The following is a 15,526-nucleotide window of genomic DNA, read 5'->3' as shown; positions in this document are numbered from 1 at the left end:
CAGGGAAAAATCTCTGACAACTGTGCACTAGGCATGCACATACCTACAATGGAAAGGACATTTGAAATCACCCAAAGAAGAATTCCTTATTTCAGCCAGCTCTAATTCATTCTTAGTACGAACTAGGGAAAACACGATGGATCCAGTCCATTCTTTTTGGAACTGCTGAAGATTACTACCATACATAAAATAGTCCTATATATGGTAAGCTCTAGGTAAGCCCTGATCCAATTCCTCATCCTATATCTGAAAAAAGTGCAAGATGTGCATATTTTAGTTTGAAAGATGAAATTTCTGTAGTTCCTAAAAGCAAAAGCAACTTTTGACAGACTAGGCAATGAGATCAGGAGCAATGTGAAAAATTTCAGACTTTATCAGCTATGGATACTACTCAACATAATTGCAGAAAGTAATTGCTTATGAATACTGTAGGGCTTTCAATTTAAATATGCTTTATTTCTTGGCCTCAGATTATCATTTTATGAGACAATGCAATGTCTTCTATTTCTATACACAGATGCCATGTACATAAATATATTTATCTATTAGAAAAAGTTCTTACCTTTGTAATTTATTTGTTTGTCTTTCAAATACTTTCATTATGTCTAGTATGCGAGTGCTCATTGTTTCAATTGTTTCTGCAGAAAAAAATAAACTTGTAAAACATTTATTTGCTATACAAGAGCTTTTAAAAGGAAGCAGTCAACATTGAAGTAAATTTGGCTTCATTTTTATTCCTTACATTTATTTGCTATGTCTATTACCTTTCCTTTAAAAGAATAAAAATCATTGCCCTACATTAATAAAAGTTTGTATCTGACAGAGAAAAAGAACTTTGGTATGAAAATCAGATTTCATTTCAAAGGGGCTAGTGTAGATAAGTGTGGATATGTCAAAGAGATGCCTCCTGGTGGTCAAGGGGAAAGGAGAGTTGCTACATTACTCAACCTAGGAGCTTCTGTCTTGGGTCTGAATGAAGACAGCAGTCAGAGTGTGACAACAAAACCCTCTTCTGCCTTTCAAGTCCACCTTTCCTCTCCTAAAACCTATGACTTCATCATCATTTAAAGGGTGGTTGACAGATCAAGTAGGGCAGAGACCAAGCCACAGTCTCTACAAATCTTTCATCTAAAAAAGTGAAATGTATTCCTTTTAGCAGGCTGACAAGAAAGACATCCAATCCTTTTTCCCTCAAGTGTGTCTTTAAACCTGCTTAAGATTGGAACAGCAAACAAAGAGCCGCCGCCCCTTCCCCTCCTCCCCCCCGAAAACAAAAATAAATGTCTTTAGATGGTTTGTTGGCAGGGGTATAACAAGCCTTCCTATAGTCCAGGCACACAAGACTGCCTCCATATTCCAAACAGCCTACCAGCGGATCTACATCGCCTCAAGTAAGCTACATCAGACTAACCAGATTCAGCCAATCCTTTCTTTCTCAGATAAAAATCCCAAAGATTTGATCCTTTGACACTGCATGGTCCCCCTGGGTCTCAGCAGGGTTGTACAACCCATGACAGGGTAAAAAAATCTAATATATTTTGATTGATATTTTATATTTTAGCAAACCTTTAGCAGTCTTAGCAACTTACGGGGCGTGAGATCATCTTCAAAAGCATGTGTCATGCTGACTACATCCTCAGTCCCATGTTTCATTACAAGATCTGGAACAGAATAAAGCAGTTTTTACAATATTGTACTGCTGGTTAGCAAAAAAAACTTTTTATGTAATATTAACACTTAGATTATTTAAAAATATTTCTAAGAAGAGAAGGTATCCAATTTATATCACTAATTCACAAGTGAAAGCAAAAAGATGTAGTAATATTATTTGTAATAGGGTGCCAGGGTTCTTCTATTGACCCACCTTGTTTGCAGGAGTTAGAATCCTGCACCAATCTGCTGAGTAAATTCTGCTTTTACTCATCGTGGCAAGAGCAACTCATTAACTCCATCAAAATAAAAGGCCATGTCTAAACTATTGAGTTAAATCAACTTAAGTTATGTCGATGATCATAAGCTGCTTCAATTACACTGGTTGGGCTCAGCCACACACCTCTCGTTTTGTCGGCTAAGTGCATCCACAGTTGTTGCTCTTGCACCAACAGAGAGAGTGTTGCATCATGGGTAGCTACCACAGTGTGCAATTCACCACCCTCTGTCACCCTCTGCCACTGGGAGCTATGGGAATGGACCGTGGTTCATCTTGGAAACATGCTCGCCATCCCATAATGCAGCTCTTTCCATCCCATCATTCCATGAGTGTCCGACTTCATTTCACTCCATTTTTCAACAGCCCCTGTAAACTGTGCACTTGCCATCTCTGCCTGACAGCACGGACCCTGAGCCGCTGACCATTGTGGTGATAAGCGTTATGAACATAATGCGGCTGGTCCTGCAGTATTTCAGGAGCTGTGAGGCAGAGAGTGAATCGGTGATGCCTGCCCTGCTGTCTGCCATGGAGACAAAAAATTCAAGAGAGTTGCTGGCATTCACAAAACAGCTTGCCACAGCGGACCGTCGGTACTGGATTCAGGAAACAAGCACTGAATCGTGGGATTGCATCATGATGCATGTATGCGATGATGAGCAGTGACTGTAGAACTTAAGGATGCGCAAATCCACCTTCCTGGAACTGTGTGTGAAGCTCGCCCCAGCACTACAGTACAAGGACACCAGAATGAGAGCTGCCCTCATTGTGGAAAAGCAAGTGGTGATCACTGTGTGGAAGCTGGCAACTCCAGCACTGCTACCAGTCAATCGTGAATCAATTTGGAGTTGAAAATCCACCATTGGGGTTGCCATCATGCCAGTGTGCAGGGCCACTAATCACCTTCTGCTATGAAGGACTATGACTCATAGTAACGTGCAGGAAATAATTGATGGCTTTGAAGCAATGGGATTCCCTAACTGTATCAGGGAGATAGATGGAAAGCATATTTCAATTTTGGCCTTAAACCATCTTACAATGGAGTACAGCAACCAAAAGGGCTACTTCTCCATGGTCTTGAGGCACTGCTGGATCACTAGGGCCATTTCATTGACATCAGTGCAGGGTGTCAGTGAAGGTGCATGATGCACACATCTTTCAGAACACTGGATAGAAAGCTGCACACTGGGACTTTCTTTCCAGATCAGAAAATTCCATTGGGGGATGTGGAAATGCCCATAGTGATCCTGGGAGATCCCACCTACTCTTTGCTCTTGTGGCTCATGCCGGGAACCTGGACATCAGCAACGAGTGCTTCAACAACAGACTTAGCAGGTGCTTAATGACTTTTGAATGTGCCTTTGGCCAATTAAAAGGGCGCTGGCACTGTATTTTTGGCCAGACAGACCTCAATGAGGAAAATATTCCCATAGTCATTGCGGCCTGCTGCACTCTCCATTTTTGTGAATCAAAGGGGGAAAAATTTTCCCAGGAGTGGACCGCTGAGGTTGATGAGCTGGTGACTGATTTGAGCAGCCAGATACAAGGGCAATTACAGGGGCACAGCAGAAGCCTATTCGAATCAGGGAGGCTTTGGAGGAGCATTTTGACAAGGATTCCCAGTAATGTGTCTTTATGTGATGCACTGGGTCAGGCAATGTTTACTTGCCACCTTGAATTACTCCTGTAGTGCTTGCTTCCCAAGCACTAATTGCAGGGAGCAAATATTCCTACCTATAGCCACTGGGTTTCAGTGTTAGCACAGGCGATGTATGTATGTATGTATGTATTTCACAAATAAAGACTCATTTAATTTCAAAGACTCAAGTTTAATAACAGGATCAAACACAAACTTTTGGTCAAACGGGACATGACGAAGAATAGTCTTGTGGTTAGGACACTCACAGCTGGATGTAGCTCCAGCTTTCATTGGGAAAACACTCCATAGGCATGTAGTGCACGGGGTACTGTGAGGGACCGGGAACCTATGAAGAATGCAGTGGGGAGTTTGGGGAGAGCATGGACCAGAGTTTTGTAGTGGCTCGAGGGATGGTCTGAAATGGATGTGCTCAGAATAAAGGTTAAAGAGGGACTTCAACATCTCTGTCTGGCCTTCCAGGAGCTTTATCATTTGCTCCTGCCTGTGTGTCCTTTCCTGGCTATCCAGTCTGAGTCTCTCATTGATTGTCTTCCTCCACGCTCTTGTTTCGCTATGTGCTACATCTGTTGACTGCAGCACTTCACAAAACATATCCTCCTTATTCCTCCTGGGTCTGCACCGCATCTGACGGAGGCACTCCGCTGGTGTGGAGCAGTGGGTCCTCAGGGCACATCTGCAGAAGACAAAGTAAAATAATGAAGAGACAGTATTGTGAGTGTGCTCACAGCCGTGAATCATAAAATTTACACACATCTATTTCTCACTGTCCCTTGGCCAGCACACAGGTCAGTGTGAGTCCCAAATATGGTGAGTTTGTGGGGAAAAGGAATAAGCAAGGGGGGATGGGAAACAAGGGATAAAGTGTGGTTTTCAAAGGGGGTTACTATAAGTGGCTAGGGAGCCCATTTTGAATATTGGTACCCGTTTCTACAGGCTAGGGCAATATCTCTTATGGGTAACCCAAGATGCAAGGGTGCATCTCCTGCATGCGTGTGGCTTCAGACCAGCTCCATATGCTGCTTGCTTGTATGCCACTCTGGTCCCTGCAGAAATAATTACCAGGGCAGGGTAAAGTTTTCTACAGGAAGGGGAGAAACAAGACAACCTTTGCCTCAGGATTGCAGAATACATACAGGAAAGTTTCCTAGAGATCTCTATGGAGGAATCCCAGGACATCCCTGCATACACTTTTCCACTGTGGCCCCACTGCATAGATGGATAGATAGTTCTCTGTTCTTAATTTCTGTCCCTTATTTCTCCTGTACTATACAACAATATACATGAGAGCTCAATTTCCTCTCTCTGTGCAGTATCAAAACAAAATGAGCACATACTGGAGTTCCCCTCTTCTGCATCCAGTGCACCAGAGCGCTGCGACCGGCTAGACCTCTCTGGAGTGGAAAAGAGGTCCTGATTCACCACACCACTGAACGACCCTGCTGTGTGCTCCACATTGTCCTCCAGCTCCAGAAGTCCAAGGAAGTGGACTTCCTTGTCTGGGTTGAGTCCACTGGCCGCTGCCTCCCGTCCCCTGATGTATCAATGGGGCTCTTGACGTTGGAGGTGGGGTCGCTGCCGAGGATGGCATATAGCTCCTTATAGAAGTGGCATGTTTTCAGCACCACGTGCGAGCGACGGTTGGCCTCTCTTGCCTTCTGGTACGACTGCCTCAGCAACTTGATTTTAGCATGACATTGCTGAGTGTCCCTTTCATGCCCCTTCTCATGCATGCCACTTGCAATCAGCCTGTATATATCAAAATTCCTACAGCTGGTGTGAAGCTGTGACTGCACAGCTGCCTTCCCCCCCCCATCTACTCAGCAGATCCAACAGCTCCTGTGTGCTCCAGCATGGTCAGCTGGGAAGATGCTATGTGAAGATGCACGCTGAGCAAACAGGAAGAAGAATTTCAAAAATTCCTGGCCTTTAAATGGAGTAGGGTGCATAGCTGTGTACCTTTAGGGCAGCAGAGTTCAAACTGCTGAGCACAGTGGTTGTAATGGGCACTGTCGGACACTTCCTGGAGGCCAGGTAGAGTGACATAACCAAGCATGGTTTCTACATTGATGGTGTATTACTCTAGCTATGTCACAAGCTCTATGCCACTCATCCAAATGGTTTTATTTTGTTGGCATAACAGAAGAGTTATATCGGCAGGAGGAGCATTTCAGTGTGTACAACTCCACTGTTTTATTGACAAAAGCTGAGTTTTGCTGACAAAATTGTGTAGTGTGGACAAGGCCTAAGTGAGGTGAGAGTTACCTTCTTATCAGAAGGAATTAAAGTTTCAGGCAAAGAAGTCTCTTTTTAGAGGTCTCTGCATGCAATAACTAATTTTGGGTAGAAATTTAAGTTAAGATTCATGTTTTGTTATTGCTGTTTCAAGTACCAATTAAGCCAAACCTCAGGACAGGGTAAGCTTGAACTATACACTAACTATGTATATTCTTTCTTTCCACAAAAATCACATTGCCCTAGATGAACAATATTCAGTCCTATGTCATTGGCAACCTGGCTCTTTAATACCTTACATGACTAGAAGTGCTGACTTAAAATTTTCTGCATTCCCAAATATGGAAATAAATCAATATCATTCTCACCTTCTAAAATAGCCTTTGGATCTCTATGACTTGATGCTACGGGGCTTGCTCGTTTTTTCTTTTCCCTGTCAAAATTTACAGTATTTCAAAGACTAAACCTAGTTTTAAAGAGATAACATCAAGTAGTAAAGATCTAAAAATTGTACCTCCCTCAAAATTGTTTAAATCTGATGAGGAGAGTCCTTCAGACTCTAAGGACTATATTCTACACTTGTTTCAGTGGTGGAATTCCCAATGAGACCACTGGGAGTCTTACAAGAATAGAATATAGCCCCAAATCATTTTAATCTATTTATATTGCCAAGAAATGCACATATGTAACTTTGTTTTATTCCATATGTTTTGTGCTATCTTAAAAGTTAAAAAAACCATCAAAATGCACATACACAAGACAGCAGCGGTTAAAGTTCTTAATCTTTTTGTGATATTCCAAATTTCAGTCATATTCTTGCAATCAGTTATTTGCATTAAAATATTTTCAAAAACAGGAAAACAAAGTAATTGATACATAAAACTGTATTCTTTACCTGCCTATAAGCATTATTGTACATTACATATCTTCTTAAGAAACAATATAAATAAGGTTTGCATCCTAAATCTTAATCTCTATGTCTTAATAATTAAGTAACTATAAACACAATTTATTGTACCTTTTATGAAGACCCCAAAGCACTTTACAAACCTATATGTTCAGACTATATAAACAGAACATTTCACCCAATACTGAAATGCAGTATACACAACAGTATACACAAGCAACAGCATTAGTTCAAGGAAATGAAGAACACTATATATAACTGAAGATGCAAGGGGTAATTACAATCTGTTCATTGTACCAGTACTCCCAAACTGTATTTTATCCAGGACTCTGGAGTTAATGTCTTATTCTACTAAAAACGTCATGGGATTAATCATGGGGTAGATTCCCACCAGTCTTTCAGTACTGAACAGAGAAGGGAACTCGAGTGCCCCCTGCAGTCTTCCCGTCTTGGGCCCTGAATTTGAGGCAGCAACCTGAGTTTGCTACCTAAACTATACTTTCCTGAAGCTATTTTCTCCTTCATGGTGAAGCAGTCTCTCTCTATATATACACATGCACACACACACACTCTCTCACTCATTCACAGAAGGAGAGCTAAACAGAAATGGCCAATCCTTTTCCTCTTCAGAAAAAGGATAAAGTAAATCTTTTTATGAGAATGCTACTGCTGCGATGGCCACCATCTTGGCCAACACACCAGGGTCTAAACCAGGGACATCCAGAGTTAAATGCATGAGCTGCCACAGCTTGAACTAAGCAGACAACACTCCATAGCTGGGGGCTATAACAACTCAGATCCTCTGTGGATCAACATGGAGGGGAACCTGTAAGACAGACGGAAAGACAGACACACACACATACATACATATATCAGTAGGTTACCCTTACAGAGTTATTGCCTCTTCCTATTCAGAGAGGAGGAAAAGCCTTTCAAACTTATGTTGAAGTGAGTAGTCTTACAGTTGTGAGGATCAGACCTTCTCCAGCCCACCCAGTCACTGACCTATTTATTTATTCCCATCCCCTAATTGTTAGCCGGCACTTGCTCATATGCTTCAGGCTGGCTTCCTGTGAGGCTAACAGGCTTCAACTGTTTTGTGGTTAACCCTTGCCTCCCCATACAGAATCCAAACCTGATGTCCATGCCTTTCAAACCCAGTAACGCTCCTGCCTCTTCTGAATAGTATACCCCATTTCTGTATTTTTAACTGACACAAATGGTCAGGACTCTATGTACTATGTTTTCACCCGGAAGACTTCACCTCTGAAGTGCTGTACCATAGCACATTACTAGCCATCTCAGATGCACTTTTTAATTACAAATAGTCATTGATAACCCATTACTTTAAAAAATATTTACAGAACAGTAAAATAAAAAAATGTACTTGAAACAATTTTTTTGCATCCTTGACAGTGACTCCCCATTTTCCATCCTTACCCCACCTTCAAAGGTTTACATTCTGTTCAGAATTAGATTCCTCTTTGGAGGTATTCAGTGTCACTCCTCAGCTGGAAGAGTCAGTGTAAAGCAATTGAAAACATTTCACATCCCTTGTGAAGAAGCAGTTTGATTTCACATATCTCCCAGCCTCAGACCAGGAATAATATCTTAACTTCTCCTTTTCATAAGTAAGCATATTGCTGAGGGTGTTTGCAAAGGCCCCTTAAAATTATCCTATTTTTATATAACCTAATTTAAACTCTGTTACGCTTAAATCTTCAAACTATGGTTCAGTTTCTGCTTTGGAACATAATGTCAGAAACGTATTCCAAAAGCACATTTAAATAGTTAATTTCCCCCTATATTTATTTGTACATTGTCCAGAAAGATTATATCTAAAATCCATTAAAGTGTTACTTTGTAATTGTTACGTAAATAAATGGTCATATAGCTCAAAAGAACATTTTCAAATACTCAATATTTTTCTATATTTCATTCTTCCTCTATACTTAGTAATCATAATGATATGTTATAGTTCTCTTACTGCTTGGCTGTAGGAATCTGGATGGACTTTGGCAGATCTTGAACACGGCCTTTCAGTTCTTCAAGCTTTTGGAAGCGTTGCACTAGTTTAGCAATGTTATTTGTTATGTCTTTATCAGCCAAAGGAAGCTGCCAATCTGGAACAAGTTCATCTTCTCCTAGCTGAAATATAATTAGACACTGAAATATTCAACTCTTAAGACCTATTTACAATATGGTGAGAAAAGAGCATCTGCTATAAAATGTTTTTCTCCATAGCCATAAACAAGCATAAATCTTTAGACTGCTAGCATTTTACACATCTTTGTTTATAGAATTTACACAGTCAGAGACAGTGGTTGTGGTTTGTTTGCTTTTTGCAGCTAATGGTCAGTGGTCTGTTCACACACCACAAATTCTCAAAATGAATGGTTGTCTCTGTATTCTGATTGTTTTCAACAACAAAAATTAACTATCCATGTCAGCTGAATATTTTCAATATCATTGCACATCTTCCTGTATATTATTGATCATCCAATACAAGGGCAGCAAGAACTATAAGGAGTTTGAAATGCTAATGTATTCTAGAAATTTTCAAAAAGGTGTCTTGTGAAAAGGGTTCTAAAATGTTTTCATGGAAAGTTATTCAAAATGCAATAAAGCACTTTCTCTAACAAACTACATTATCAAGTATAACCTTAAGCATTTTTTTTGTTTGTTGATTTTTGGTGATATGATTTTTTTGTTTATTTGGCGGGTTGTTTTTTTAAGAGGAAAGTCACAATTTCTGACCTACCAGAAGAGTCAAAGTCTTAACTATAATGTATTTATCTATGAGAGTTAAGGAGGTGTTTGATTAAGATTCTCAATATATCCCAGGTCTTCCTTATCAAAATTAAGCCATAAAACCCAACAATTTTAGGTGTTAGATTTACCTCTTCCATCTGCTGGACTGCCTTTCCAAACCACTTTAAAGAGAAAAATATAAAGATTATCAACCACTAGCAATCAAAATTCTAATTCAAAATAAAAGCATGAAAACAACAAAATATTGTATGTCAAAACAAAATTCTTACCTTAAGCAAAGATTCTAATATCTAGAAAGACAAAAATTAAGATCACTAAGGATTTTAAATAAACACAGTATAATTAGAATTAAAGTATTAAAAGTATGCCAAATACATGGTAATTCATCATTAGACAAGTTTACCTATTTGAGTACAACCAACGTTTTGAGACAGTATCAGTCATCATCATAATTTCTACCATGACAAGATGACAATATGTCAGGTTATTATAAAAGAAAAGCAAGAGTTTTATTTAAAAAGGTATTGCTTTATTCTGACAGATTCAAGTGCACATGGTAAACAATACTTTTATTTAACCAACATATTTAATACACATTCTAATACCCAAGCTTTTGACACCCAGTGTTCTGTACTTCCTTTTTAGAGGAAAGTAAAGATAAAGGCTAAGTACAGCCCTGGAATCCCATTTTTTAAAAAGGAGGGCTTTAAACTAGGGGGACAGGGATCTAAGCCCAAAGGTAAGTGGGGAAGTGGGACACCACGAGGAAGCAGAAGAAGGAGGGTGCAACAGGGGAGGCCTCCGGAATTGCACTGAGAAACTAGGGCAATCGGCCAGTTATCTCAAGTGCCTATACACAAATGCAAGAAGCCTGGGAAACAAGCAGGAGGAATTGGAAGTCCTGGCACAGTCAAGAAACTATGATATGATTGGAATAACCGAGAGTTGGTGGAGTAACTCACATGACTGGAGCACTGTCATGGATGGGTACAAACTGTTCAGGAAGGACAGGCAGGGGCGAAAGAGTGGAGGAGTTGCACTGTATGTAAGAGAGCACTATGATTGCTCTGAGCTCCAGTGTGAAACTGGAGATAAGCCAGTTGAGAGTCTCTGGGTTAAGCTTAGAAGCAAGAACAATAAGGGTGATGTCATGGTGGGTGTCTGTTACAGACCACCAGACCAGGAGGATGAGGTAAATTGAGGTTTTCTTCAGTCAACTAGGGAAAGTTTCCAGTTCAAAGGACCTGGTTCTCATGGGGGACTTCAATCACCCTGACATCTGCTGGAAGAGCAATACAGCAGAGCATAGACAATCCAGAAAGTTTTTGGACAGTGTTGCAGACAACTTCCTGGTGCAAGTGCTGGAGCAACCAACTAGCAGCTGTGCTCCTCTTGACCTGCTGCTCACAAACAGGGAAAATTTGGTAGGGGAAGTAGAAGTGGGTGGCCACGTAGGCAGCAGTGACCATGAGATGGTCGAGTTCAGGATCCTGACAAAAGGAAGTAAGGAGAGTGGCAGAATATAGACCTTGGACTTCAGAAAGCAGACTTTGATTCCCTCAGGCAACTGATGGGTAGGATCCCCTGGGAGGTTAATATGAGGGGGAAAGGAATCCAAGAGAGCTGGCTGTATTTTAAAGAAACCTTATTGAGGGCACAGGAACAAACCATCCCGATGTGCAGAAAGAATAGCAAATAGGGTAGGCGCCCAGCTGGGCTTAACTAAGTCTCTGGTGATCTTAAACACAAAAAAGAAGCTTACAAGAAGTGGAAGCTTGGTCAGATGACCAGGGAGGATTATACAAATACTGCTCAAACATGCAGGAATGAAATCAGAAAGGCCAAAGAGCAATTGGAGTTGCAGCTAGCAAGGGATGAGAAAGGGAACAAGAAGGGCTTCTACAGGTATGTTACCAACAAGAGGAAGATTAGAAAAAATGTGGGGCCCTTACAGAATGGGGTAGGCAACCTAGTGACAGAGGATATGGAAAAAGCTGAGGTACTCAATGCCTTTTTTGCCTCTGTCTTCACAGACAAGGTCAGCTCCCAGACTACTGCACTGGGCAACACCGAATGGGAAGGAAGTGAACATCCCTCAGTGCTAAAGGAACAGGTCCAGGACTATTTAGAAAGATTGGACATAAAGTCCATGGAACCAGATGCAATGAAACCGAGGGTACTGAGGGAGTTGGCTGATGTGATTTCAGAGCCATTGGCTATTATCTTTGAAAGCTCATAGCAATTGTGGGAGGTCCCTGATGATTGGAAAAAGGTAAATATAGTGCCCATCTTCAAGAAAGGGAAGAAAGATGATCCAGGGAACTACAGACTGGTCAGCCTCACTTCAATCCCTAGAAAAATATGGAGCAGGTCCTCAAGGAATCCATTTTAAGGCACTTGGAAGAGAGGAAGGTGATCAGGAACAGTCAACATGGATTCACCAAGGGCAAGTCATGCCTGACCAACCTGATTGCCTTGTATAAAGAGGTGATTGGTTCTGTGGATGTGGGGAAAGCGGTGGATGAGATATACCTTGACTTTAGCAAAGCTTTTGATACAGTCTCCCACAGTATTCTTATCAGCAAGTTAAAGAAGTATGAGTTGGATGAATGGACTATAAAATGGATAGAGAACTGGCTAGATCATTGGGCTCAACGGGTAGCAATCAATGGCTCCATGTCTACCTGGCAGCCAGTCACAAGCGGAGTGCCCCAGGGGTTGATGCTGGGGCCAGTTTTGTTCAATATCTTCATTAATGATCTGGAGGATGGGGTAGATTGCACCCGCAGCAAGTTTGCAGACGACACTATGCTAGGGGGAGTGGTAGATACCCTGGAAGGTAGGGATAGGATACAGAGGGCCCTAGACAAATAGGAGGATTGGGCCAAAAGAAATCTGATGAGGTTCAACAAGGACAAGTGCAGAGTCCTCCACATAGGATGGAAGAATCCCATGCACAGCTATAGACTGGGGACCGATGAGCTAGGCAGCAGTTCTGCAGAAACGGACCTTGGGTTACAATGGATAAGAAGCTGGATATGAGTCAGCAGTGTACCCTGGTTGCCAAGAAGGCTAATAGCATATTGGGCTGCATTAGTAGGAGCATTGCCAGCAGATCAAGGGAAGTGATTATTCCCCTCTATTCGGCACTGGTGAGGCCACATTTGGAGTATTGTGTCCAGTTTTGGGCCCCCCACTACAAAAAGGATGTGGACAAGTTGAAGAGTGTCCAGTGGAGGGCAACAAAAATGATTAGGGGGCTGGAGTACAAGACATGAGGAGAGGCTGAGGGAACTGGGCTTGTTTAGTATGCAAAAGAGAAGAATGAGGGGGGATTTGACCGCAACCTTTAACTGCCTGAAAGGGGGTTCCAGGGAGGATGGAGTTAGGCTGTTCTCAATGGTAGTAGATGACAGAACAACGAGCAATGGTCTCAAGTTGCAGTGGAGGAGGTCTAGTTTGGATATTAGGAAAAAGTTTTTCACTAGGAAGGTGGTGAAGCACTGGAATGGGTTATCTAGGGAGGTGGTGGAATCTCCATCTTTAGGGCTTGACAAAGCCCTGGCTGGTATGATTTAGCTTGGAGCAGGGAGTTGGACTAGATGACCTCCTGAGGTCCCTTCCAACTCTAATATTCTAGGATTCTAGGATTCTATACAAAACTTATACCATAATTTAACTCTCACACTCTTCAGCCCCTGGGAAGTTGGAGTGTCACATTGCACTTTAGATATAAAGTAACATTTTCTCAAATATTCTTGAGAGATGTTGGGAGTTTAGATACTTTTGAACTATTTTAAGTATTCAGAAGGAAATAATTATATTTTTAAATTATGGAATGTTGCAAAGTACATTTAAAAATCTTTAGGAAATATATTCACCAATAATTCAGCTTACTTTTATCATGTACTTCTGTAAATTTTGTGAAGGTGGTAAAATGTGTGTAATATGAATACTACATAGCTGAACAAGCCAATTTATTATTACCCTATATTCTAATTACTGAGAATTTGAATGCTTAAAACTTTACTCATGCTGAGTAGTCCACATTCACACAAGAAGTCTGATTGACTTCAAAAGGGATGCTCATGAGAGTCAGGGAATGCAGGATCAGACCCTGAACACACTTGTGCATTCATGTCAAATTGCATTAGAACATTTTTATAAATTAAAACAATCCTATAATTTTGCAAGCCACCCTGTATGGATCTACCATGATTACTTTTTTGCTTCTCAATTAAAATGAGATTATTTGCAGTACTGTATAGTGTCTCTGCAAAATCACACTTAAGCGCACATACATCTCAATGTAGTAAGTTTGAAATTATCTAGAAAAAAGGGACCTAAGAGGTTATATGCACTCTCTTTCACAGTACAGGTGGTGTTGTAATAATTAGGCCTACAAACTCCTCAAGATCTCATTCTAAATACAACTGAATTTTCTAGTAAAGACAAGTTCAATGGGAAATTGAAGGAAAGATGCTACACAGTCACAGCTTTCAACAAGATTCCATTTAGACTTGAACCAACAGGGACTTTTTGAAAGGATTTCATTCCATCTAAAAAAATAAGTCAAGGGCCTCTTAATGTATAATTTATGAAGAGTAACTATCTTAGGTAGTAATTTAGGATGACTGTGCCAGAGGAATACAGTAAATCCAAGATCAGCCAAATAAACCTGAAATTCACTGACTCTCCTGTGTGCAGGTATAAAGGTCAGAGTCATCCATAGCCCACAGTTTCTTCTTGCGAGAACTCTGATGTATAATGGCAGGAGGGCAGGTCGTGGAATGGACATGCGCAACACATCTCGAAGAGCAACAGTTACTGAACAGATTAGTAATCCTTTTTACTTTTTTGAGTGATTGTACATGTGCATTCCACTTTTGGTGATTCATATGCCATGACAGCAAGAGGTGGGATCGGGGTCTACTTTAAATAACAATGGGAGAAGAACTAGTTCAACTCTAGCATTATCTCTGGAGTCTTCAACAACAGCATAATGGGAGGCAAATGTGTGGACCGAAGACCAGGTTGCTGCTCTACAAATCTGAAATTGGAACATGTGCCAGAAAAGTCCCGAAGGCCAACTGTGACCTCATTGAATGCGTCTCAGCCCAGGGCCCTACCGTAGCAAAGGGTTCTGCCACTGGGTCAGCGGGGCTCCAACCACACCACGCCAACACTGGTTCTAGTGTACACTCAGCCAGACTATAGTCAGCTGCCCCTAGTCTACTTCCTCCCACCCTGAATCCGGGTACTTGGAGCCAAGGATCGTCCTCAGTTTCCCCAGGATAGGTGACTAGCGGGAGTCCCACCAGTCCCTCACCATCGGTCAGTGGCAGGTCTGGGAACGCTCGGGATCATCAGCGGTTGCCAGCTCCTCCAGCCCACAGAGCTCAGGCAGCTCCGGCGGATCCCAGCCGACAGGCAGCTCTCTAGGTCGTGGCTGATCTCAGGGGGTCCTTCCCAGTCAACAGCCTCCAGTAGCTCTTCCCAATCGCTAGGGCCCGGTAGCCCTTCCCAATCGCTAAGGCCCAGTAGCCCTTCCCAATTGCTAGGGCTCGGCAGCCCTGGCAGGCCCTTGAGACTCCAGCTAGAGGAGGGCTCATGCTGCCCTGCCGTGGGGCCTGGGTTGGGCTCAGGCTGCAGCCCAGGGGAAGGTGCATCCTTCTCTGGCAGCAGCTTCCCCCTGACTGAGCTGCTAGACCTGGCTTTTGTACTTCCCCTTCCTGTCTTGGCCCCGCCCATCTGCTCCCCGGGTCTGAGGCTTGCAGTTCCCTGATCCACCCAGGAGGGATGTCGCGGCCCTTCCTCAGGCCCAGGCTTTGAGGAAGGCCACAGTGCCTTGCTACAAGGAACAAATGACGATAATTAAAGGATGCCTCCTTCAATCTTTTTAACATCTATTTCTTGTTTTATGATGGTATAAGTAAACATTAACAGCCCCTGCAGAAAGCGCTACACTCTAAAGTCAGTGAAGACTGAGAGCTGGACAGGTGGATGAAATACTGAGACAGCTATCAAG

At 42.0% G+C, this 15,526-nt stretch overlaps 1 protein-coding gene across 1 annotated transcript in view; it reads right to left on the bottom strand.

Moving 5' to 3' along the window:
- Positions 1-3,683: 3,683 nt before the first annotated feature.
- The window catches only part of CCDC7 (coiled-coil domain containing 7), a 29,650-nt gene continuing 17,807 nt past the window's right edge, over positions 3,684-15,526 (bottom strand). The window contains exons 9-12 of the mRNA XM_067542549.1: positions 9,768-9,788; positions 9,627-9,659; positions 8,714-8,874; positions 3,684-4,260 (exon numbers count right to left, since the gene is read on the bottom strand). Of these exons, the coding sequence (XP_067398650.1) occupies positions 3,684-4,260; positions 8,714-8,874; positions 9,627-9,659; positions 9,768-9,788 (792 nt within the window). The remainder of the gene's footprint in view (positions 4,261-8,713; positions 8,875-9,626; positions 9,660-9,767; positions 9,789-15,526) is intronic.

The sequence above is a fragment of the Emydura macquarii genome, unplaced genomic scaffold (assembly GCF_026122565.2).
Source record: "Emydura macquarii macquarii isolate MOO-44397 ecotype Brisbane River unplaced genomic scaffold, CSIRO-AGI_Emac_v2 contig_719, whole genome shotgun sequence".
Classification (NCBI taxonomy): domain Eukaryota; kingdom Metazoa; phylum Chordata; order Testudines; family Chelidae; genus Emydura; species Emydura macquarii.
Note: the sequence above shows the minus strand (reverse complement) of the source record. Positions and strands in the feature narration are given on the sequence as shown.